Below are 26,099 nucleotides of genomic sequence, written 5' to 3' on the forward strand. Positions count from 1 at the left end.
AAAAATTAAAAAGGAAAAGCATTATTTTGCCTCATTGTTTTAAAGATATTATGAAAATGTACTCAGAAATGTATATTTATGTAAAACTATGGTAAAAAATGTAAAGATTTAAATTTGCACAAAACTTCATACTTCAGGGCAGACAACCTAACAAATTTGTGTGCTATTGCCATATTTTTTTTAACAAAAATTCTTATTATTTAAATTAATTAATCGGTGCTTTTGTTTATGGAAATATGAGAATAACTTGCTTTATCACAAAGTATCAAATAATATATATACATATTCTCGTTTCAAATAGTTATATATAAATAAACATAATATTTTTATGTATACTATTTTAGGTTAAGAGGTTGGTAATCTAGAAAACGCTTCACGCAGAACCGCGTCTGCATTCCTGCATCACTGCTTCCATGTTTATAGGCATTCGCCTCTCACTGCCTGGCCCTAAAGTGAATGAAGCTTTTCAAACAATATTGTGTAATTAATAATTATTTATTAGCCACAATTATTTCTTTGTTTTCAGTGTGAATGGACTTGATGTAATTAATTTCGTGCGGTTATCAAAAGTAAGCGAAAACAACGGAGTGTTAGAAGGTAGCGACATTGCAGTTTACCAAAAGTTTGTGATAACAACGGAATGTCAAAAGGTAATGGCATTGCAGTTTATCAAAAGTTAGCAGCAACAACGGAGTGTCAAAGCAGCGACATTGCAGTTTACTACAAGTTAGCGGTAACAATGGAGTGTCAGAAAGCGACATTGCAGTTTGATGCAGTTTGGTGAGTGATATAATTTATATTTAGCAAGAATTGAAATTATGATGAATCTGGTGAAACGCAAACTATAATTACATCGATCCCATGTCATAATTTGTGATTTAACATTGCGCATGTGACACGATCTTTACACGGGCACAATTGTTTATTTATCTGTGATGATTTAGTATTACCGTGTATACGTATACTTGTGATCGTCAAAGAACTTTCTTTGAATTTTACTTTATTATGCGAACAGATGTTACTGCATAAATCATAATCCCACCATGTTAAGAATTCTATTTCACAAAGTTAAACATTTATTTTGGAAGTCGGTTTTGAAAATAATTTTATTCTTTATATAGTTTCATGTGTGTAAAAATTAATTACTCTGAAATCAATTCGAAGCTGGATATTATTTCTTATATTAAATGTAATTTTATGCACTTAATTTGCAATATTAAGTGTCTTAATAATCAAGCAGTAGAAGAAAATTCTGTTTTTATAATATTTCTTTAAAATTAAACGAAGAATTAAATTAGAATTTTAGTAATTATTTGTCCATGACGTTTATCCTTACAATTTTATAAAAAATATTTTTGCCAGAAACTGATTTCAGAGTATTCAACAAATTTTTACATAACGATACTTACCGACGATATCTATCAGCATCATGTATAATGTATTGCTACGATCATCATTAATATTCCAAGCTCTCATCGAAAACATTCTTTTTGTCGCATTTTATGAGCGATCCTCGATATACAGTATCGTCGTTAGGCGAGGACTAAAACCTAACTTGTATCTGCTGCTGCTGTTTTCAAGTTTTACGATTATGATCATTTTCCATGTTGCCACATGGCTCGTGCGTAGTTCCGGTCGAGGAATTACTTGCTGTAGTTCGGCACCCTGCTTCTGCTTTCTTCCGTCGTCTTACTTCCTCTTGAGAGAGCTATCTCAACCCTTCTCGAGATGCCGAAAATAGTATCTATCATTCTCCACGTACATCCTCCGTGTATCAACTTGCAGTAGACACCATTTCATTCCTAGATTTTCCATAAAGTTCATATTAACGCAAAAGTCAATTGGAATGAGAAGAAAATACTTTTGCATTTGCTCTCTTATTATTTATAATCGATTATTTTATAATTACAATATGATACGCTACTTCTGTTAATTAATTAATGTTTCTTGACTTTCTCTGTGGGAGAAGAGAATATTAATTTTGTAAAATACGTAACATTCTGACAAAATTTAAATGCAGCTAGCTGTTTGTGTAAAAAAAGTTAATTTTACACTTGAACAAAAATTCAAAAGCTAATATCTTTTTTCAGTAAAAACAGATTTAGTTTGAAAAGAAATTAAAAAGTCTAATTCATAAAGCAAAAATTTTAATAATAATATATAAACATAATGTAGACATTTTTTAAAATGATTTAATACTTATTATACTGAAAATTTTTGTATAAATATTTGATTGACAAAAGCTTTATATTTATTAAAAGCTTTACGTCCAAATTTTATATAATACATAAATCTAAATTTTATTTATTACATTTTAATAAATTCCAATATGCATTAGTATGAATATAATTAGAATTGATTACAATGTAATAAATAAAATTTAGATTATGCAAATAATAATTATAATTTTTGGAACATAAGAATTCTAAAGGAACAACAGCCAGTTTTGAAATACAAATAAACATCAGTACTTTATTTCTTTATGTCTTAATAGTGCTATAATTTTAGTTGTTATTTCATCTTCACGCGCAGGTCTACGAGATCACTCTTCATTTGTAACTTTTGATAATAATCTTTCGACGGCGCCTACATTTTTCGCAAAATGCTGCGTAATTGGCGTCCAAGTCTCGGCGACGGTGACCAAGGAATTCGTCGTCCTAAACGCGGCGCGAATAACGCGGGTAATATACGATCGTCGATCTCGTTCCTCTCAATCGCGTCTCCGTAGGAGGATAGGTCCTCGTCTGATCCTCGCCCCAGTCGCGGTGTAAATTGAGTCGGTTGTCTCTTGTCGTTAGCTGGAATTCATGAGTATCCGTCGATAGTCACAATTATAAAAAAAATGGCAAGCAGCATAAATTGACATTAAATTTTAGAATTTGCGGATTAATATAACTTAAAACGTTGAAAATGAAATTAATTTTTAGGTGAATTTCTGGGCAAGAATTCGCAGATTAAGAAAATTAATATTCTATACCATAAATTTATTTATTATATATTTTATAAGATTCGATGACGAAAATTGTTATAAAATCTAATAGTTATATTTTAACTTTTTACAACTTTGAAGCGTTGTTCGAAATCTCAAGTAATTTTTGATCACGACAAAAAGACTAGATACTTCTACAATTTTAACAAAGAAAAATTTTTCCGAACATTAACTAAAAAATCTCTTTATCGAGCGTAATTGCAAATTTGACATTTTCCAGCGGTAGCTTGCTAATGAAGCAAATATGAATTTGTGAAATAGCAATAGACAAGTTGCTTCGCAAAATTCTCACCTGGAATGGCAAATAGGGCCAAACGCCCGCTATCCAAGGCTTCCGCCAGAGCCTGTATCTCGGAATTCACTTCCTGCTTCTCGTCCGATCTGCGCCGTCTTCCCAAACGCGGGCCGAACCACATGCTGGCGGTAGCATCCTGCGTGGCGGTGCGCTTCATGCACTTGCCCTCGATGCACGAGGCGTCGACGCCCGGTCCGCCGTTCGACATCTCCCGCGATTCTGCGAACGCGCGGTAAAGAGAGACGAAATTGAAGCGGGTGTACCTTAATTAACTGCAAAAAATCGTTACCGTATTCGGCGGAAGCGCGAGACGCCAAGCAAAGCCACGACGCCAGAACGCAGATTAGAGTTGCGCGGTTGATGCGGTTCCTGGTGATGATCATCTCGGACACGGCGTTCCTCGAGACTCTGACCGAGTAATGTTGGGACGCCGATGATCCTCGGGGTTTTATAGGGCTGGTGGAATGGCGTCGTCGAAGGGACGTTGGGACGTTGTTGTTTTTTCCATCTCATTGTCCTCATCGTTCTCTCTCTCTGTCTATGCACCCCCGAGGCCAATCTCGGTCGTCTACGAAAAACGATTCGTCTCCATTTGACGCGAGACTAACTGTCCTACATACGCAATGAGGCTCCTAGATCCCGGATTCACGGTCCAGGAATAACGCACCTACGTATCGGGGTGGCTTCTATCTTCGTCTCCTGGTGGCGGTTTTCATTAATTCCTACGATTTCAATGAATGAAATTCGCTATCGACTTTTTACGCATGAAAATAGAAATACATATTATTCCGCGAATATTTAAATACTGCGCGAAATCATCATTTTTCTGCACTCGTGAAAGAGAACAAGTTTTCAATATTCTATTACCATAAAGTGTATTATATAAATTAGTATTTTTATTATATATATAATGAATATAATTAATATATAATACTTTTTGATAATAGAATATTTTTAGTAGAAATGATGTAAGTTCTATTAAAAAAACTTTTGATAATTTAAGTGCAGTATAATACGCGCGCGCGCGCGCGCGTTACATTTTTACAACAAATCTTCTTTGAAGAGAAAAAGAATCTTTAACATTAAATAGTAATATAAATTATTGCATGTATACTTTTTGGATTACAATATGAATGCACAAATTATTAAAAAATTGTACAAGGGTTATATTATCAAAAACTGAAAATAGGAATAAAAAAATTATTAAGTAGCGCGATAATTAAAGTTCCGCATACTTGTTTTGAAGATTTGCGACGATAGTTCGAGTTAGTTGTAAGCACTATATCTTTCCTTTTTGTTTAATAAATCTTGTTTTTCTCACGTATTTTTCATACCCCACGCGGCGTAATAAATGACCGCGTCCGATTGAACAAACGATTAGTCTTGGATTTAACTTGTCGATCGCCGACTTAATTCGAGGATCAATGAGTTCACATTCTGCATGCTCCCTCCCGACGTATAAAAGGCCGCGCAAGCCCGGCATTATTGTACGATCGCGTTGTGCTTTTATATGAGGGATATTAAATTCCGTATATATTCATCAATTAACATTGTTTACACAGAGTTTATGTTTATTATTTAAAAAAAAACGCGTACTGCTGAAAAAGTGAAACTCGTAAAAGCCTTTAGTTGCGCGTTATTTTACGAATTAATGTTGTCGCATGAATTCTTGAAGTTCAAATGTCTCATTAATTGACTTCATGACTGTATTTTTTCTTTTTATCGTTACGCTTATAATCGCTGTTAATTATCATTTATTATTTATTGCTGATGTCAATTAACATTATTTATTTATTTTTGGGGGACATATTTCTGTTTGTACATGTTATGATATATCTGTATCATACATTTATTACAAATATTATAAGTTTTGAAGTTTGACGGAAAATAGCGCAATTGTTTTTCGAAAGGTTAATGCCGTTGCCTCGGTAAGTCATCAAATCAGATGCAGATTAATTGAAGGCTTAAGGCCCAGCCACTGTATACCTTTTTTTTTCGGACGATACATATGTATCGCACGTATGTGCAGTGAGTACATCTTACTCGCAATTAAGGGGCGGCTCTACACATGTACATCGTGGTTTTTCAGTGAGATCTAAGTGGGCGAGTCGCACTCATTCTACGTTCACGTCGCACTTTCAATACTTGTCAAAGCAAACAAACGCCCGCTTCATACTTTTTTATCCCGATGCGTATTCGGTAGACACGATGTAAGAGCACTTGCATCTGCCAAGCCGAATGCGCGCTACGAAAATCTTCCCACGTGACGATATTTTTCAACGCGCGACATCGATTCCTTCGCTCTCGATTTCGAGACTTGCGGTTTTAACATACCGATCAGACCAACAGTGATTCACGTTATTTAATGAATGATTGTGCAGCAGTGACGTGTTTATATATATTTTTAAAATAACGCAAATGAGTTTACTTTTGATGTTTTGAGAATTGTTTGTTGAAACATTAGACAAAATCGCAAAGTGATTCTCATTGTGAATATTGGAAAAGTTTTCTGAAATGTGATTTTGAACAGATTGGGATCGTAGGATCGTGGGGCGATAAGTTGAATCGACCGAAACGTACGCAGACCGAGATAAATCTCCGTGACGTATTATCGGGGGTGTCCCGCATCTGGTAATCTGATTGCTACGTTATTCTGTTGTGTTTCACGGTATTCGGAGATCTTTATTTCGGTCTTATCTGTTCGCGCCAGCCATTACTTTAAATTAACGATCAATCATTCGCACAAATGTCTGCTCGGAATTTTCCGCATCGACTAAATTAGAATTTGAATGAAAAAAAGGAACAGTTTTCCAATCCTTAACTTGTGTTAAACAGAGTTTTGTGTAAATCAATTTAAATAATTATTTTTTATCTGTCGAGAAGCATAACGCGGTTGAATGAAACAAATGTGTTTTGTTAAGATTGAACTACATTAAATTAATTTTTGAGGATTTGGTGAATAAGAAAGTGAAATTTTTATGACGATTGCATTAAGATGCCTCATCAAAGAGTGGAATTAATTAAAACAATTACGACGTTACAATAGATGCAATATTGCGATATTAAATTTCCAATTATTTTCAAATAATAATGATTAAAAACGATGATTTTTTAAATTTATATTTTCTAAATAAATATAGATAATCTTAATTTTGTAATTACATTTATTATTCAAAAATTCTAATATTCTAATATTAGTATTATTCTGATAACTCTCTCTAATTGACTCTTTCTGTTCGTTAACCAGGGTTCATGCACCCTAAATAATCTCATCCGTGGGAAGGAAACAGTGATTTCTTTTTTTACGGCGGATTCCGTTGTACTTTTTACGAATGGAGAAAACCGAATGTGGGCACGCGCTGTGCTGAATAGGTGCGAAAGAGGGCGGGGAAGGTGAATCGGCATCGCTTTGTAAACTCTTGCCCTGACGAAGCCCAGAACATCTCCCGAGGCCGACGGTACGCGATATAAACACTCCCGTGGTACCGCAAGAACTTGGCTATTCTCGGTAGCCAGAAGAGATCGTTCCCTCGTACGTGAAAACGAATCCAAAAATTACACGGTGTAGGCGTGTGGAGGCGTGCATCTCAACACCCGATGTTCACGGCGAGGCGCGTCGTTCGCGCGAATATCGTATCGATCGATATAAATTAAACGGTTGCAAAATATTTGTGATCGATTTATCCCACGATCGTAATTTTGGAGTTGCAAACGGTTAAAATTACAATACGCGGTCCGACCGTCTGACTGTTTAAAATTGTATTGTTCGCTTCAGTTCGAGCGGAATTTGTCACGCGGTGATTTAGCACTCGTAAATGCCTGCTACGAAATTACGCGCGCAGAGAATTGTTTTGGAGTAGAATGTTTGATACGGATCGTCGATGAAGTGCCGGGATCACAGAGTGAAGAGTTGACATTCCGGCACGCCTCACGAGCGAGAAAGATACTTGAAATATTTACGATTCTTCCTTTTTTTCAGTTCGGTTTTCTCCGTTCGCAAAAAGTACAACGAAATCGCGTCTTTATCCATCATAAAAAATATTTTTATCGAATTAACTTGGCTCGTTAAAATATTATAGAACATAAAGCGCGCAGTGGTTCTTATCGAAAGATTCTTTAAAACAGTTTCATCTCGAAACTTTGTTACGCGAAAAGCCGTTTTTTTTTTTTATCTGGATTGCTTCAATTAATAATAATAATTTCATAATACGGTTTAGTTAAAGTACAAGGGCCGTGATAATGTAGACAATATTTGCTGCTAATGAACGTTTGATCTGACACTCGCGTTTTAATAGATGACGTAGATGAAAGAATTTTAGGTTCAAATAACAAAATACGAAGCCTCGTGAGCGTTGGAGGAGTCGGCTGATATATTTATGGCGAGGCAACAGCGAGGTTCAACTATTAACATTCTCAAAGTTCTACGGACGTGCACACTCGCGCGTAATATAGTGCCACTCGTTGCGATAAACAAACGGCTCGTCAATCGCCTCGGTAATATCGATCCCGGACTTCGCGATCACTCGCGTACAATACACAAGCTCGACAATGTCGTCTTCGGCGTCGATTCATCCGATCGTTGTTTGGACGCGACGGATATTAATGGACTGATGCCATCGAAGATAGTCGCAAATATTTAGTCTCGTGAAGTTGAAGTTCTTAGTAGCAAAAATGAAAATGATTACGTTAATCAAATAATTAACACAAGATTAATTGATTATCGCGTCGAGATCCCTGGGAAAATTTCTGTGATGGCAGAATTTAAAATTACAACAATTGAATATTTTATTGAGTTCTGTTGAGAAGATTTTGATATCGAAGTTTGCGTCAGAAATGCTTCTATGACCAGTTAGTTGTTTAATCAATTAATCCATAGATTGGAATGTCCAGAAAAATTCGCTGCTTATCTATCAATTTTTCTACAAGTCAAATTACTCTAAAGTCATTTCGGTGTGGCACAAAGTGATTCAGTACAACAGTAATAAACTCGATGATTAGTAACATGAGCGAAATGGATATCGATATTGATAAAATCGACGAGTCTACCGCAGCAACAGATAGAGAGTAATCTCTTCCTCTGGATATATATTGGTTACATGTAGAGTATCAGGGCTACATGGGATCAAGTACACTGGCGCCAGGGTACCCACGAAATCCGAAACCGACCGCTCCGCACAATGAGCTCTTCGTCTATAATGAGCCAGCTGAAGAAAAAGGTAGAGGAGGAAAACTTCTCACGACTTCCTCTTTTGGAAAATAAGGGATATGTATATGTAAACTTAAAGTGCAAAACGGTGTAAAAAAACCCGACGCCACAAGAAGTAACTAAAATATTTGTAACGGATATTATAAGTACTTTGCGAGAGTAATATAAAAAAAAATTACTTTTATATTCTAACAAGGAAGGTTTGGCAAAACGATAAATCTACAATATTCTGAAATTTTGCAGTAATTTTTAATTTATATAAACTTAAGGTATAGTTATTTTACGTTTTAGTAGGAAAACAATTTTTTTGCGAAATAAAAATATGTTTTTGAGAAAATCTAGCTTTTCATATTTTTATTATAAATTAATAATTAAAATCTAAATAGGTAATAAAGTGGGAAAATAGTTAAAGCAATTAACACTTGAATTAATAAACAAATTAAAGTCCTTACTGGAGATTATACGAAATGAAATACTCAAAATAGAGCAAAACTCGCAAACAAACAAGACACTACGGAAGAGATAAAGATCATTCAACAACTTCTTGCGACATTTTTCTTTCTGAATAACATATGAGTCTAATATAAAAACGAATGACTCTTTTATACAAAACACAAATATATAGTTACAATTCAATAAAAGAAGCAAGAAAGTTGTTAAAATTATATATTCTAGCATATTTTATTCTTAATTTATCTTATTTAATACCACAAATACTGATCAATTACGATTCTCTTATAATAAGCATAATACGTATATTGTATTTTAGAACTTTTTAAACTGCCCAACCTTTTTTATGGAATATGCGAAAAATATTTTTCTTTGGCATTTATATTATCTAAATTTGTTTTTAAATTAAAATATAAATATATGATAAAATTATTTTTTAAACCATGCTTCTACTATATACTCAAAAATTATTTAAACGTGTGATTTTTATTGAGTACATTTTTTTAAACGCGTAATTAAGCAAAAAATTGGTAAAGAGTTTTGTTCATCAAAAGGGTAAAAATAAGACATTATTTTATTATAATCCATTGTTTATTGCTTTAGCGACATTTTATACATTTCTAACGATACTTTTTACAAAATTTTACAAAGATTCTTGTGTTTAATCAACAACTCGCCTGTGATCTCAATTACAATTCAGTCGCGTCGTTTGATTTAAAGGAATTAGTAAAATAATATTCTTTGGCTCAAAGTATGGATACCGATTACTATAGGAACGAAATTCTATGTACATACAGAACAATCATAAATGCGCGTTATATACAAACGAATCTATCTTTTTTTACACCAAACAATTATATCTTTCGCTAAACAACTGAAAGTTTTATAAAAAGACATATAATGGAAAGGCTCGTATGATAACTATCAAGTACAATATAATAGAAGAGCATTACTTTTTAGCTAATTAACTAATTTCTTTAAGAAAAATTAAAAATTTCCGCGCTAACATCCTGCGACGGCTCTTAATGCTCTTCCATTATATTGTATTTTATAAAAAGAATTTTTCGAAACATTATTTTATACTCGACATTACGTATTGGCTGTTGATAATTTCGTATTTCTCTTTTTCGTAATTGTTCCGAGATGTCCTGAAAAAGTTTAAAACACCAGTCATTAAATTGCGGCCCACATTTTTTACGACGACAAAAAATAACATCAGGCGCAAAAAGTAATGCTCGTTTCGAACGATATTTTGTAAAATATCGCGGATATGTTTTGACAGGGTTGTCTCCAATATATTTTATTGCATCTGGCTGGTCGGTGATTCCTGCTTCAATTCGAGGGCCCACATGTGCTGCGGCCAACCCGTTCGTCCTTTGCTCTTCGTCGGTTCTTCGTGACCGAGATTCGAAGCAGATTGCAAACACGACTCATTCTACGAAGAAACAGAAATACTTAATGACACGAGTGTCTTCATCAAAAAAATGATTTCGGTAGCTAATGTAATATTATCTCCAAAATTTAATGCTCCTCTCCGCTCTTTGTCTTCCATTTAATGCTAGAGGGAAAACGAAATTTGCGGGTTTAGGGAATAGAGATGAAACTACTTCAGTAATTGTTAGACAAATTGATCCAGGAGATGAAGGGCCTCGATTATCGACCATGAGTGAAAATTATGGCGACCTTTATTGAGGAGAGAAAATTCTACGTGGGCGGCAAACGATCGCGGAAAATAGAGAAAACCACAAAACACAGGTTTAAGGAACTAGATTATTTCCGAATGCCGAAATGAGAAAGAAATGAGTAGGCGGAAAACCAATCTTTGTCGAATTTTCTTTGTACTTTCTATCTTAATGACATTTCCGAAACCTCCCGAGGGAATCCTTCCGACACAAATTCCGACAATAACTTTCATTGTCAACAAAATTGAATTCAAGGAATTTTTTGTCCTGCGCAATCAATTTTCCAGTAAAGGTAATTACATCACATTTTAAGTAAAAAGAAATTAATTGTACTGTTTTTATAAGTTAATCGTCCACTTTTGCATTGTATTATATCAACTGATATATATTTTGAACAGATGAATGTAAGTATCAATAAAGCTTTCTTCTCGATCTTTGTTTTAAATAATAATGACCGTGTGAGAATTCGGTACGCTACGCCTTTAACAAATCCCGAGGCATGTTGATGGCTTTAAGGTCGCATTCTCAGACTGACGTATGAACATAGACCAATTAAAGAGGCGAATGTTTACGTTGGAGTAACGCTTACAAAAGTGTTCTGAGAGATTTAAGAAAGCCTCCGTCCACGAGACATAGAATAATTCATTCTGAAGAACTTTCCGCGACCGACGGCGGTCCGCGTGCGCGGTCTCGAGTAGCTCTCGAAGTTTTCCCGAACTTTTCGAAAGGACAAAAATCTTGTGAGTTCGAAGAACTCGATGAGCGAGCGGAGAAAAATGAAAATCGATGGAAAATATATATCGCGTCTTGTTGATAAAAGTGCGTACATTTAAGAAGAAATGTTAACGCGCGCGCGTTAGCTGCAAACGATCTGTACTTTTATTTTCGTATAAAATTTATGTCAAAAAATACAGCGACTACCGTATGTTTTATCTGTTGAAAGCGGAGCATTTTTTTCAAACTTGTTTTTCAGTTAATATATTACTCTCGATTTTTCAGTACAGAGAATTCACTCCGCAACTCTCTTCATTTTCTTCGTTACAGATATATAAGTATATCGATGATTCTTTATTATAATTTTATAATACCAATGAATCTCAGAAAATTGTAAAGGCGTGTTTGCGTAAATCACTGAAAATGACTCACTTGATTGGGTTGAATCGCTTTATTCCTCCTGCCGTTCGAGAGAATCTCAGCGCGGAAGGTCTGCGGCTCCTCGCCCTCATCGCTCTCAAGAACTGCCATTAGGTATCCAATGTAGGACGCCGCTAGCCTCAGAGTTTTGATCTTGGATAGCTTTGTGTCCGCGGGGACATTAGGTATGCAGTCCCTCAGGTCGGCGAAGGCATTGTTTATGCTCTGCGTGCGTCTTCTTTCCTTTTTATTCGCGGTGTTCCGTCTTTTCGGCCTAGGCGTCACGCCGTCATCGCGGACATCCTGATGAAGATGCTGCTGAAGGGTGCCGACCACTCCGCCGACGATTTGCTGGCCGATCTGGCTGTTCGCGAACTCGTGCTCGCGCCGATGACCGGCCTGATGATGATGATGATGGTGCAAATAATGGTGATGATGATGGGGTGAGGTTTCCTGCTGCCCTTGAGAGTACGCCAGGGTGGCGTAGTGCTGGCCGGTCGACGGATGCACGTATTGCTGTAGGGACGAGTAGTTCGGCTCTTGAATGCCGATTTCTTCGATCAGGGGTGGCGTCGACGCGGTCGGACTACCTGCCCCGGAACTACCCCCCGAAATACCGGAATCTGCGCCTCCCCAATACGTCGATTGACTGTCTGTAGAGAAATCAAATCCATGTTGCGGTTTTGTGAGATTCGGTAGACGCATTAGGAATATTTTTACGAATTTTCACGAGAAAACATGACGATTGTAATTTTATATTATGATTTTTTGATAGAAGGTTCATTTTTTATCAATATTTTATTTTGCGCAATAATGGCGAATGGTAATTTTTCGGGGCCTAAAATCAATAATTCTCGGTGAGAGAACTTAACGAAGCATCAGGACGTGATCTTTTCTTTGTCTGTGCAATATTATAATATTAAAATGTTAAAAAAAATCAGGAATTCTTCCGAATCATTCTATAATCTTTCTTGAAGTAGTTGAAGTTTCGAAGATAATTGATTTTCTGTGAGATATTGCATTTGCTAGATTCACATTCTGCATTCTTTCTCATAGCAGAAAACGACGCAATAAATGTTTTGTAATTTAGATCCTGATCTTTGTGTGTGTTCTAATTATATTCTAGAATAATGACGTAACTGACGTATATTCTAGAATAAACACATAATGTATATCTTACGTAACATATTTTTTGATAATACGTCATAAAATAAACGGAAAAGCAAATTTTTCTACATTCACAAGTTATTTGCATAAAAGAAACAACAAAAACAAAACATTAGGATTCAATCTGCTCAATAATTGGATCGTTAAAAGAGTCATTTGCATAAGACACGTAAAACATGTGCGGCATGCATGAAAAACTCTTATGATATATATTTATAAATCTCTCTCGGATCACATCATATTTTGCAACTGTTATTAGTTCGATCTCCTACGCTTCTTTCATCTATAATTGGTTGTAATGATAGGTATTACTGCATGAATTAATGAAGAGAATGATAAGAGAAGCAAAAATAAGGTCACTCTCTTGCATATAAAGTAGAAAATCGAGTTTTACCATTATGGAATTTTTTCATTCTTGAACTTATGTAAAATGGACTTTATTATATAGACACATTATTATGCATTTAAAAATAACTTAATGAACACTCTAATTGCAATTCAATACATGAAATTGTGACGACAATGACGAGAAAAAAAATATTATAGCGAATATAAAGGGATATATTATATATAAGTTTTATTACACATGTATATACAAAATTTTAGTGAAAAGCTATAATTTAAAAAATACTGGAGATTTTATTATTTTCATATTTTTTATATTTACAAATATTCTGTCCAATTTTTATATTTTTAAAATAAATTTATCTAAATTTCTATTTAAATTTAATAGTCCAGAATCGAACAGGACTCGCATTGATGTATCTTTTACTTAATATTTTAATTAAGATTTTATTATCAATGCGTGCGATTATCGATGCGCCATATAAATGATTGAAAGATCTTAATCTCTTCGAAAGAATTTCTTGTAAAAAAAAAATTTTCGATTTTAGACTATTAAATTCAAATAGAAATGTAGATAAATTATAAAAAAAGTATAAAAATTGGACATGGACAGAATATTCGTAAATACAGAAATATAAAAAAAATATGAAAGTAATAAAATCTCCAGCTTTTTTATTTTAAAAACTATGTAACTTTCTGCGATCTTCAAAGCTGACTTAATATAAAGTTATACTTAAAGTCGGTATACTTGTAAATTATTATTTTAAAAAAATAGTAAAAGAATATGCTTTGCCATGATATCCAAATTAATATCAAAGATAATCAGTTTTGTCAGAAGCACTTACCGTAGGGAAGTTGAGTGACATAATTGTATGGCTGATGCCACTGCGGATAGTAGTCTGTCTGCGCCTCGTATCCACCGAGCATGGTGTCTGATTATTACCACGACCCTCTAATTTGTCACAACTCGTCCTGTCACTAATTACTTATTTCACAAAGTCACCCCGATTACTCAAATTTCTCGCTGAGTTATTATACTTTTTACGCAGCTTAGTTCATATATTTTTTAATCACACGAGTCTTTCACTTTCGTCACCGAAATGAAAGCGATTGCTCAATTATTATCATTTATGATTTTCTCAAACATATACAAAGATCTCTTCAACTTTTATTCAAATCGTGTTTCGCGAAATGAAATTTATCGCTGGTCGATTATCATTTACACTGATTATGCTTCCTTATATATTCTCACTCGATCGTTAACATCTCTTCAAATTCCCTTTGAATATCGTTTCGCCAGAGGAAACTTGTCGTTGATATGTGCTAGTTTATTATGTTTGATTATGCAGTTTTTTTCTATTTTTTGGTCGTGAACGTCTCTTCTTATATATCTCTCTCTCGCGACTGTTCACCCGCGATTCTCGCTCAGTCAACGCAAATCGTGTCAATCGCGCTCGCTCTGGTCTCGTTATCGAAACGTTATGATGCCGTTTTCAGACGTGCGGTCAAAGTGACACTGAGGAAACGAAATTCGGTGCGGTACCGCGATCCTGACCCCCTACGGCAAAGCCCCCCGGTTTCTCGTTCGCCACTTCTCGCCGTCGTCAATGTGTAGCAAGGATACGAGTGGGTGTACCCGCAGAGGTCTGTCATGACCCGATCTCGTAAGCGGGCGGAGCCCAGCCTGGTCTACGCCCCTGAGCAGAACCCCGCGATTCAATTAGTAAATTGAGGGAGCTCGCCGTCGACGAAGTGGGGGTTTGATTTAGGAGTCATCCTCCCTCCGCCGTCGGCCACAGCCAGCTCGATTCGCAATGTATCGCCATCGCCGTCACGCATCGCCTTTTTGCCAATCGACTCGAGCGCGAACGCGAATACTCAGACGCCGCATCGCGATGTAATAATATCAGCCGCGGCGAGATATCAGCGTGTAGCGCGAGATTGCGTCGCAAGTTAGACGAAGATTCGCGGAGTGCACGGAACACTCTTTTCACCTTGATTTCGCTCGAAGGGGAACGGAAAATTTTATCCAATATTTTTCAATTGAAAGTTTCCTAGTTAAACATTTCCTAAATTGCATTTTCCTCGAAGATTTATTATTTTCCCTTTCAATACATACATTTTTAATTTAATTTACTCGTTATTTAAAAAAAAATGATTTGTTTAATCGAATGTTTGCTTACTAATAAAGAAAATGTTGAGAGAATAAAATATTGTTTTAATGTCTCGATATAGACGAATAGTTTCGATATAAAAATAAATTATTTCTTACCGCGACGACTCGGTAACTATTATTATATTATATTTGATAGATTATCGTTACGAGCCTTTTCTTAGAGAAATTAATTAATTGTTTAATTTTAATCTTTAAACCGATATTTTGATTTTCCTTTTATTTTATTTTCTTCTCACCAAAATGTGGGAAATATCTCCTTTTTGATTCATTTATTTTTGTCAACGATGTGTTAAATCAATTCAGTTGAATCCCAATATTTGTAATTAAGAAAATAGTTTAATAGCCGCACTGGATTTTTTTTTAAATTTTAAGTTCTCACTCTCGCAAATGTGATTTTTTCGAAAACTATCTTTAGTAGTTTCTTGCTGCGTATTTAGCTCGTTACTCGATTCTTTGCGAAAACACACATATAAACATTCGAAGGTATTGTAAATAAATTAAGTAAGATGTACGAGTAAGAGAATAGATATTCTCTTATTCATACATTATCAACTCTTTTCTATTCCACTTACAAAATACTTACAAATATTTCAATATTGGAATCGTTAAACATCGTGTATTAATTACAGTGATTTGTCATGTAGTATGTAGAAAAACTAGCAGTCAACCTATTTTTACGATGTCATGTTTTTATATTCATAATGGAGAAATGTGAACGAGCATATCCGCCGGAATGTGCCTCTTCTTTGAAAGAAAAAACTTACTTTCGTTGTACGATATTTCTTGGGTTAAAAGTAAAACAACCAAAAATAACACACCGAATCAAAGGGAAGAAACCGGTAGTGAGATCCCGCGGGACTCTTACTCCTTTAACAACCTGTTCGCATAAGTTAGAACCTATTTTTTCCCCGTCTTGTTTTTCAAGATTAAATTACAAGATAATTTATGTCTTATTATGATAATTGCTTAATTAGGAAACAATATGTGATTCTCATTTACAAAATGAAAATCAGATACAATATATGTATTTACGATGAATTCTAGTTTCTAACCGGATCAATCATCTCATAAGAATCAACTTTTTTAAAATAAATAAAAAGGAAATTAATTTTCTTTTCTCTAGAAGAAACTATGCTATCAATTTTGAAAATACGCAATGCTCAATGATATTTATGTCATACTTTTGTAGAACAGGATAACCAATAATGGATAATTGCCGTAATTATTTTTTACTTCCGAAAAATCAGAGGACGATGCGTTTGTAACCATTTGTCCGATATATAAGATCGCAAGAATTTATGGTAAGCGAATAAAAAAAAAGTGAATGCATTATCTGCGATAAGGGCAGGCGTCTGGTTTTATTCGTGAGAGAAACCAGACGCCAATGCGTAATAACCGAATAATTATTTCTAGTTATCTAGCCGTAAACTAGATTTGTCCAACATTCACTATTCCATAGTAATTAAAAGTAAAAGACGAAAAGAGTCGTTGCTAGGTGTTCGTCATAGAATTTTTTTCGCCTTTTTCTCCCAAGATTATTTGTTGATTTATTGGAGCCCCAACATTATTATTAATTTTTGTTAAAAATAAAAGAATTAATCAGTCTCTGAAAATCATATTGAAGCTTTTATTGCTTATCTTCGCGAAGAGATTGTTGCCAATTTAGGACATTGTGCGTTATCAGGTCAAATTGGTAGTTTCGTAAAACAAAAATAAAAAAAATTTTTTTATCATATGTGCTGTATATTTAATATTAAAGATATCGATTTTTTAATTTTGAATTTGATTTAAGACCACATTCAATCTCGGTGAAATTCAGACGTCTACATTTCGCGATGAAAGCGCGATGAAAACGCCGAACGTGTCGCAATAATTACTGGAAGGATTACTGTCTTCCGAAAATTCCGTTGCTTTTTTTTTCGGCATTCCTCTATGATCGATAATCCGTTTTACGTTTTTTTCGGCTTCTCATGGTAGATACTGGCGAAAGTGATCAGTCGAGTGGCCGGTCGGCTGCCAGTCCGGCGGCAAACGCCGCAGGAGCTTCTTGACAGAGTCGATGGTAGCAGTTCTCTTTCGCTGTCAAAGGGAAATGCCGCGATTAAAAGGAGCACTTATAGGACTAATTTTCCTCTTTGATGCTAGGCGGCTGTGATCACCACGGCTTTCCTCGTGAACCACTTTCACCAGGAGATAGGCGCTTTCGAAGAGCGATCATTATCTGCCGTCATTTGAGCCGATCGCGAAGTCCTTGGCTTCAAAAGATAGTAATTTCTATTTTATAATTCATTGCTTGATACAACTTTGTTTTAGATAAACTAAGATTGATATTACGAGATTTAGCGTAAACTTATTAATTAGATGTTAGTTCTTGTATCTAGAAGAAATCAATTTGGAGTTCATTGATGACTATATGACCACTGAAAAAAATATTTCGCTGATGTAGTTAGATTTCTAGATATCGCAACAAGAATGTATCGCTATTTTTCGTATCTGTGAAAACATTGTTTGTCACATATAGAATTTATAGCAGTAATGTTCTAGCAATAGCTTCTGAAAAATTTAGGTACCATTGCTAAATGTTATTCATTGCATGATCTAACACGTGATTGATCTTATATAGATAGGCGCTTTAGAGAAACTTTCTTTTTAAAGTTCACAAACAATACAGATATATATTCTATTTCTGTCATTTAAACTGATTAAGTAATTACATATGCAATATCACAACAGTTGCTAATCATTTATCTGTTTTAGTTAATTTTTTACACCTAGAAAATTTTAGCTATTATTGCAAGATCATTTTTTTGAGTGACTGATACACGATCTGAGATATTATCGTGTATGAAAGATATTTCGTTGACTTTCAATTACACTCAAAAAAATATTTTGCTGATGTAGTTAGATTTCTAGATATCGCAACAAGAATGTATCGCTATTTTTCGTATCTGTGAAAACATTGTTTGTCACATATAGAATTTATAGCAGTAATGTTCTAGCAATAGCTTCTGAAAAATTTAGGTACTATTGCTAAATGTTATTCATTGCATGATCTAACACGTGATTGATCTTATATAGATAGGCGCTTTAGAGAAACTTTCTTTTTTAAGTTCACAAACAATACAGATATATATTCTGTTTCTGTCATCTAAACTGATTAAGTAATTACATATGCAATATCACAACAGTTGCTAATCATTTATCTGTTTTAGTTAATTTTTTACACCTAGAAAATTTTAGCTATTATTGCAAGATCATTTTTTTGAGTGTAGAGTACAATCAAAATTTTAGGAAAAATATCCTAAATTTGATTATGCCAATATTTTCGCCACTACTTTCATGATCTTTCGAGACAAAATTTATCTCCGATATAAGCGACATTTAAAAAAAAATATTGAGTTCTGAAATTTAATTATTTTGTCCTGAATTCAATTATTATTAATGTAATCAGCGAAGTCGAACGTAAAGGCTGATCACCGGCGTGTCCCGAACTTTCTCCCCTCTCGCAACTTCCCTTCAACCAACAGACAGCCCTTCAACAAGGGCTGGGCGGGCGGGAGCCAACCAGAGATCCTGGTGGTTGCTGTTCGTGCGCAGGACGCGATGGTTGGAAGGAAGGAAGGAGCGAATGTAGCGGAATAACGTGCGATAATAACGGTCTCTCTTACGCCTGGCGGCTCCTCGCGATATCTATTAAGTAATAACCGTGATAGTGGAGATGAGAAGTGCGTGGGGATCTCTGGCGTATAGGGAGGATTGTCTCATCCTGTGAAAAGCCCTGACTTCCTGCTGTCTCCCTTTACCCGCCTGTCTCACTTTGGTATCCGCAGTGGCGCGTCGAGACATATTGAAGTCCTAAATACAATAATAAATATAAATTTATTCAGAAGGTATTCTAGATGTAATAATAGTAAACATTTTTGTGTAAGCCGTGTTCTGTCAATGACAAATATTACATACATATTTTTATTTTTATAGATATTTAAAAAGTTATCATTATCATAATTTAAGCGTGAGATCAATCTGTTTTGATTGTACAATTTAATTGGAAGCTCTTTTATATGTGAAATCTTCAAATTCGCTCGTGTTTTTCAAATTAAGCACAAATTAATCAATCGTATTTATTGATCCACCATATAATCACATAATTGATTTTGGAAATCGATGTGTGAAGCCTCACGCGCAAACCTAAGGGGCCGAACCCCTTGGGGTATCTGCTCGTCGACGCGACGGGGGTGTAAAGACGACGGGGTGCGGGAATACAGCGGTCGTTGCCGGTGGCTTTTGCGGTAGTGGGACGCAATCCAGAACACTTTTTAATCGCCTCTAATCGCTTCTGCCCGCCTCTGTGGAAAACCACAGGACACCCAGTAGGATCTAGTATGAGTGCACTCGAGTCCTTTTCCGACCGGTGAACACTCGAAGTCTCGGTTTAGAAGACGCGATCAGATCGAACGCCGCACGGATTTTTTCAATGGCGGAGGGATTTTTCCGATGTTTTATCTATGAAAAACATATTTTTTTCATTTCTAACTTAATATTGAGATATCTATTAATTTTTTATGAATACTGCCAAAATGCACACATCATTCAAATATATTTGTTTCATTATCATCTTTAATACGAAATTCTATTGAAGAAGTATTATGAAAATATCATTAATTTTCTTACGAATTAAAAAAGAAAATTAAAAAAATAATTTATGCTGCTGAATTTAATTGAAGACAATATTTTAATCAATTTATATTTTTCGAGTTATTTTATTTTTTTCGTTTTACATAGAATATGCGTGCACAACATAGCGAATGTATATATCAGAAGAATGTTTAGAAAAAGGATACACAAAGGACGCGTGCCAGTCTCGTGACCCGGGAATCTCCAGGCCGCGCATTGAACGTCGACACGTTCACTAATTATTATTTCCGTCGTTAAGTAGGCCATTTCTTTCGGAAAAGAGCGGTGAGACGTAAACAAGGTAGGCCACGGTGTTCTGCGCTTTATCGTTGCACAGCTAGTGGAATTTATTTATTTTTCCATCGATGACACGTGGTTCCTCTTTCCGTTTATCTTCCTTTTTCTTTCTTAGCCTTGCACCTCACGCTGAATCACCGAAATTCTTCGTATTTCGGGAAAAATAAAAACAATTGATAAATATTGTTATGAATTATTTATATATTACATATATTTTACAAAACTAAATCATTAAATATATTTTTTCCAGAAAACAAATTATAAATCGCATTATAATTCAGTTGCTGTCAATTTATTGTAATTGATATATTTATATTGATATCATTTCATGATTTTTATATCTTATAATAAAATTTAAGAGAGATATAAAACTTTTATATAGAATTTATATTTACATTTTTTATAATAAGATTTTGTAATTATTTAAAAGCAGCTGTCAGCTTAAACAAAGACGATTTGTAATGAGTTCAGTTGATTTCAAAAGAAATTAGTTTCGTCATCTATTATTTTGTCAGAGACGCGTGACACGTTGCTTGTCGTAAGCTTAATCCGAGCAAGACTTTTTTACATTTCGATTACAAAAAGATCGATACGGATTTAATCTCTCAGTAATCGGCACGAGGAAGTTAAACGGCAAATAGCAAGGTTTTCGATGGAAAAGGGAAACGGAACGGAAAAGAGGCGGTAGCGGCGACAAAGCGGAGGCGGATGGAAAATGAGAGAGAAAGATCGAGAGAGCGAGTGGAAGAGAGAAATTCAGTGGGGCCATGTGGTGTTTCATGAGATATCAAATCATACTACGTGTACGCCATGCCGCCCCCTAAATATAGTTTATTGCGTTACCGAGTATTAATGGAGCTTCTATAGAAACGACAAAGACGGCCCCTGAACACGAGCGTAACTCTTCCGAGTCGGAAAACCGAAAATAGTGATCTCTGTCTACCGAGAGCAATCCTAACCCAAATGTGAATATTACCTTTAGCGAGATAGCACTTAAATATTGGGAATAATTAAGCTATCTGAGACAAATTATCAGTATATAATGAATTATATATGAAAATAATTTGCTAATTTTTTGCTATTATTTTCATATATAGTTTATTATATTCTGATAATTTGTTTTAGATAGCTTAATATACCTTTAAATATTTTCTAATTAATAACATTACGTTAATCGATACTAAATTTTTTAAATTAAATTTTTCGATTTAGAGCATACTCGCGGAAGATTATCATCAAGAGAGCTTTAAAGAAATGGCATCGTACTATTATAGTTTCTTCGTAGAAATCTCGGGATAATTATTTGTCAAAACTAATTTGTCATCGAACGATGGGACAAAATTAATAACCGGCCGCCGTTTGATTTACAAGCCTAGATGTGCCATCTGCGAAATTGCGTGATATGAACGCGAGCAAGACGTGTGTGGTCCATCATTAGTCTGTCCGCCTAATTTCCCCTAACGAAAATGTAAACAGCGATCTATCCGCCTACCTGATACTTTTCTCGGATGCCTTGCTCTCCGACAAACGGGAAGGCGTGTGACCACGCGTCCCGGAATATCATAATTAAATGATGATTGCGACCGCCTGCACGACCGTGCGCGCTATTAGCAAGATACGGAGCGGTGCGACGGCCACCGGGAAGTAAGCAGTTAGGAAGGCGCACTCACAAAACGTGGGTGGCTGCTGCATCTTTCTACTTGCGACACCGGAGTGTTAGAATCTTTGATCAAATTTTCAAATTCTGGACAATTCAAAGACGCGCAGGGGATTTCAGGGAGGGAAGTGACCAGAAATTTGGAGAATCTCTTTTTTTTACTTAACATACACTTTTTATATTTATAAAATTAACGAATAGATGTAAATTAATAGAGAAATATTAAACATTAGTAAAATAATTTAGGGAGATTCAGCGTTTTTATCTAAGAAATTTTATTAGAATCGATGTGCTGACCCCCTTCGTTACGCCCTGGTTCCGGATCTCTGTATTCTGATGACGCTACCGGAAAATATAAACACACCCGCACATGTGTCTTTTGTATATTATAAGCCAACCGCTGCGCTTGTAAGACGGGCTAGTTCCTTCTCCAATTTGCTTACTATATTCTGTCACGAAGTTCATTCATGCTTAGGCGCACTTCAAAAGATACTGAGCGAGTTTCCCAAATTTATCGAGCATGTTGATTATTCTCAGACGTGTAATTGCTGACACGAATCACAAACTGTATTGTGTTGCTTCTATATTATAAAATTTGAATAAAAAACAATATCTGTCCTATAGATATTTTGATAAATACATATATTTTTATTATAGTAATATTATTGAAGTAATTTTTTTTATACAGAGTGATCTTATATCTCAAATTGATTGTATCAGATTCTTGATTTGAAGATAATAATCTTTATTCCAAAATGCCAAGGCTACAGTAATTTTTAAATGGGAAATGTTTAAAGTTAATCAATCAAATTGTCAAAAATTTACGAGTTTAGCCATGTAACATATTGATATTCTTACCATATTTTTACGAGAAACTTTAGAAATCTGTTATTAACGAATGATATGGTTAGTCCGAGACACTTTGTATCTTTTACATTATTTTTAAATCTATTTTCTTAGTAATATTAAAATAAATCAAATTGGATTGATTAGTACAATGCGTAGCAGCGGAGTTGTTCATAAGTTGATCTGTAACATACAAAGTACATTCAAATTATAGTAGCGTTTAAAATAATTATTTGAGGGATAATTATAACGCACATTAAACTTTTATTCATCTTTTAGGCAAATGTTTAAGAAAACTATTGATTATATATTTATATCAAAATAGTGAAGAAAAATGAAGGGAATGACGATAACGATGGTGGCGCATCTAAAATATAAATGAGGTGAATAAAATAGGACAGGAAATAATTATATTTCTGCAAAAAGTGTATCAAATGTATTATTTTTTATATGTCGCAATATCAATAAATTTAAAAAACAACACATTTCTTCGATATAGACATTTTTATAGATAATAGAATATTAATTGAAAGTTATAAAATTTGTTAAGAACAACTTTTGAATTATTTAAAAAATATTATTTATCTGTATTACAGATTTGCTGCAATGCCTCTTCTTCCGCCCTTCCCTTTCTCTCGCTCGCGAAATTGTTATATTATCATACATTCGCATCAAATCCTACCGCCTCTCTTGCTAACTGTTAGGTAGGTTTGAACGCTGTCAATATTTACGTTTAAATAGAAAAACTATACGTCGCTTTTCTCAACCACTTCCACCACGCACTTTTCGACGAAATAATGTTCGCATTGTCTTCAGTTAAACGCGTTCTATCGTACAGATCAGACACAATGTCTTGGTTATCAAAAACTGTAAATTTGTCCTGGATAGAAAGAAACTATGTAAAAAAGGAATTCAACCATAATTTTCAAGTGAAATGTATAGCTTGTAAAAAAGATATTAAATACGCGATTGTTGATGCGTTTAAGGAACACATGTCTGTTAAGCATCAAGATGAACTTCAAATGGAATACGATATGCAACGTAAGCATTATATATGGAAATATTTTAATCTAACAAAGAAAGGAAAAGCAAGATGTATTGTATGTAAAAAAGAGCATAGTGGAGGAACGTCAAACTATTCCTTAAAACATCACTTATTGAAAGATCATAAGAACAAGAAAGATCTAAAACCCTATGAATCACAAGGTTGGGTTTGGAAATACATCGACGCAGAGGAAGTTACTAATTTTTTCGGAAAATGTACGCTCTGTGACATAAAAATGACACTTCAGTTTACGTCTAAGTATTTAGTAAGACATCTCAAAATACATGATATAAAAGTACCACGCAGTATATTTAAACGACACGCACAGTGTTGGAAATACCATAGTAAAAAGCTTTGGTGGTTGGATAAATTTTATACAAAAGCTGAAAAGGATTTTCGAGCAAAATGTGAGATTTGTAAAATGAATTGTATATATATCTTCACTCACACGATTAAAGACCACGTAATCAAGCATAAAAAAATTTACGATTTTGAAGAATCTATGAAGACGACAGAACAAAACATAATAGGCTGGAAAGGTATGAGGTTCATAGATGATAATGCAATTGAAATAAAATGTATGGTATGTAATAAAATTCTGCCAGATGAATCCTTCATAAACAACCATGAAATACATGATATGAGAAAGCTGTACCCCCGTAAAATTTGTTGGGGACTTAAATACGTGAGACAACTTGGAGATTTGGCGAAATGTACGATTTGCGGAGAAGATATAGAATTTGACTGGAATATGAACAATTTAAAAAATCACGTATTAAATAAACATAAGGAGGATTGGAATAGAAGACAAGAAGAATTGAAACAAGGAACAGCATACGATCAAGCAGGAGCGTCCACAAGCCACGCAGACTAAAAGAAAAATAAACGTGAGTTTCATTCATATTTTTTATTAATTATTATTGTTATGACATTACATTTATTATTACATTTTATTCTTTGAGTGGCGTTTTTAATACATAAAAACAACAAAAATCAAGTAATCAATATTTGTTTCTGATATCTTATATATGTTTATATAGGTTTATCTTCATAGAGTTTGACAATTGGAAATGATGGTAGCGACACTTTTAAGTAGCATCTCATGGCCAGCTATAATGACAATCTTGACTTTGGCAAGTGATTTGAAACATATAAAGGCATTAGCGTATTTTGACTTATGTATCGCATATTTGTTTTGTGTTTATATAAATGTACACAATTTGTAAATTTAAATATATATATATATTTGTAAATTTATGATTTAACACAATAAGTTAAACTTATAAAATTATAAATTATAGTTATTAATCTGAAAGATAATATTCTTTAAATTATGCTTTAAAGAATATGTGTTTGTACATTTATAAAAACTAAACCGATTTCGTGAATATAATAAACTTTTGTTATAGACGAATCTTCGAGTGACATACTCAGTACATACATAATAAGAATAACAAAAATCAGATAATTAGTAGTTGCTCGAAATGTATCGAATCGTAACTTAAAATAGATACAATGTTTATATCACTCGATATTTGAAGAATGAACCGTTTGATATTATATATTTTGCAATTGGACATAAAAATATTACTTTTCTTGCACAATATTTTCATGAAAAAAGTAGACATCAGAACCCTTAGCAAATCACTAACACGACTACATTAAAAAAGAATTGGAGGATTACGTATTTCATAGTTGGGAATAGAAGTATTGCTTTTTTGTCCATAAAAAGACAGTATTTTCAAATCCATGTACGAAATGTATATTCCTTTAGTTCCTTTTTACAATGCTTGCGTAAATAATTTTTGAAGAGTTTGGACGTCTACATTTTATATGACTTTATAAAATGATTTTGAATAATCATGTAAATAATCATGCAAAAAGTAAAATTTTGAACATATTGATAAATACGCTAGAAACAAACATAATGTTCATGTTATTAAAGATCACTAAAGAGCGGCTATGATAATTTTGTACAAAATTACTGAATATTCGAACAAATGTATATCTTGCGAAAATAAATATTGTTACATTAAATTTTTTAATATTCGTAAACATGTAGAAAAAAACCAAAATTTTGAATACGAAGAGAAGAGAAAGGTACGAATATTACCGTGGAGATGTTAATTATATCAA

At 34.2% G+C, this 26,099-nt stretch overlaps 2 protein-coding genes and 1 long non-coding RNA gene across 4 annotated transcripts; 1 reads left to right on the forward strand and 2 right to left on the reverse strand.

Annotated features, from left to right (window-relative positions):
* Positions 1–167: 167 nt before the first annotated feature.
* Positions 168–25,586, forward strand: LOC105673218 (uncharacterized). Of its 2 annotated transcripts, XR_010890745.1 has the most exons (5): positions 168–452; positions 527–780; positions 23,198–23,301; positions 23,515–24,850; positions 25,004–25,586. It is a non-coding gene; the product is annotated as an uncharacterized lncRNA (long non-coding RNA). The 2 variants fall into 2 exon arrangements; XR_010890744.1 differs by having other exon boundaries at positions 169–780; positions 23,198–24,850.
* On the reverse strand, positions 2,445–3,728 carry LOC105673224 (PBAN-type neuropeptides-like). The gene is made up of 3 exons (XM_012368710.2): positions 3,574–3,728; positions 3,282–3,503; positions 2,445–2,798 (listed from the first exon to the last, which is right to left on the reverse strand). The coding sequence occupies exons 1-3, from the start codon at positions 3,665–3,667 to the stop codon at positions 2,587–2,589; spliced, it is 528 nt and encodes a 175-aa protein (XP_012224133.1). The 5' UTR covers positions 3,668–3,728; the 3' UTR covers positions 2,445–2,586.
* Positions 8,216–14,872, reverse strand: LOC105673223 (heart- and neural crest derivatives-expressed protein). Its single transcript, XM_012368709.2, has 3 exons — positions 14,114–14,872; positions 11,769–12,409; positions 8,216–10,375 (listed from the first exon to the last, which is right to left on the reverse strand). The coding sequence occupies exons 1-3, from the start codon at positions 14,193–14,195 to the stop codon at positions 10,241–10,243; spliced, it is 858 nt and encodes a 285-aa protein (XP_012224132.1). The 5' UTR covers positions 14,196–14,872; the 3' UTR covers positions 8,216–10,240.
* Positions 25,587–26,099: the final 513 nt, after the last annotated feature.

This window comes from Linepithema humile, chromosome 6 (genome assembly GCF_040581485.1).
Source record: "Linepithema humile isolate Giens D197 chromosome 6, Lhum_UNIL_v1.0, whole genome shotgun sequence".
NCBI classification, from domain to species: Eukaryota; Metazoa; Arthropoda; class Insecta; order Hymenoptera; family Formicidae; genus Linepithema; species Linepithema humile.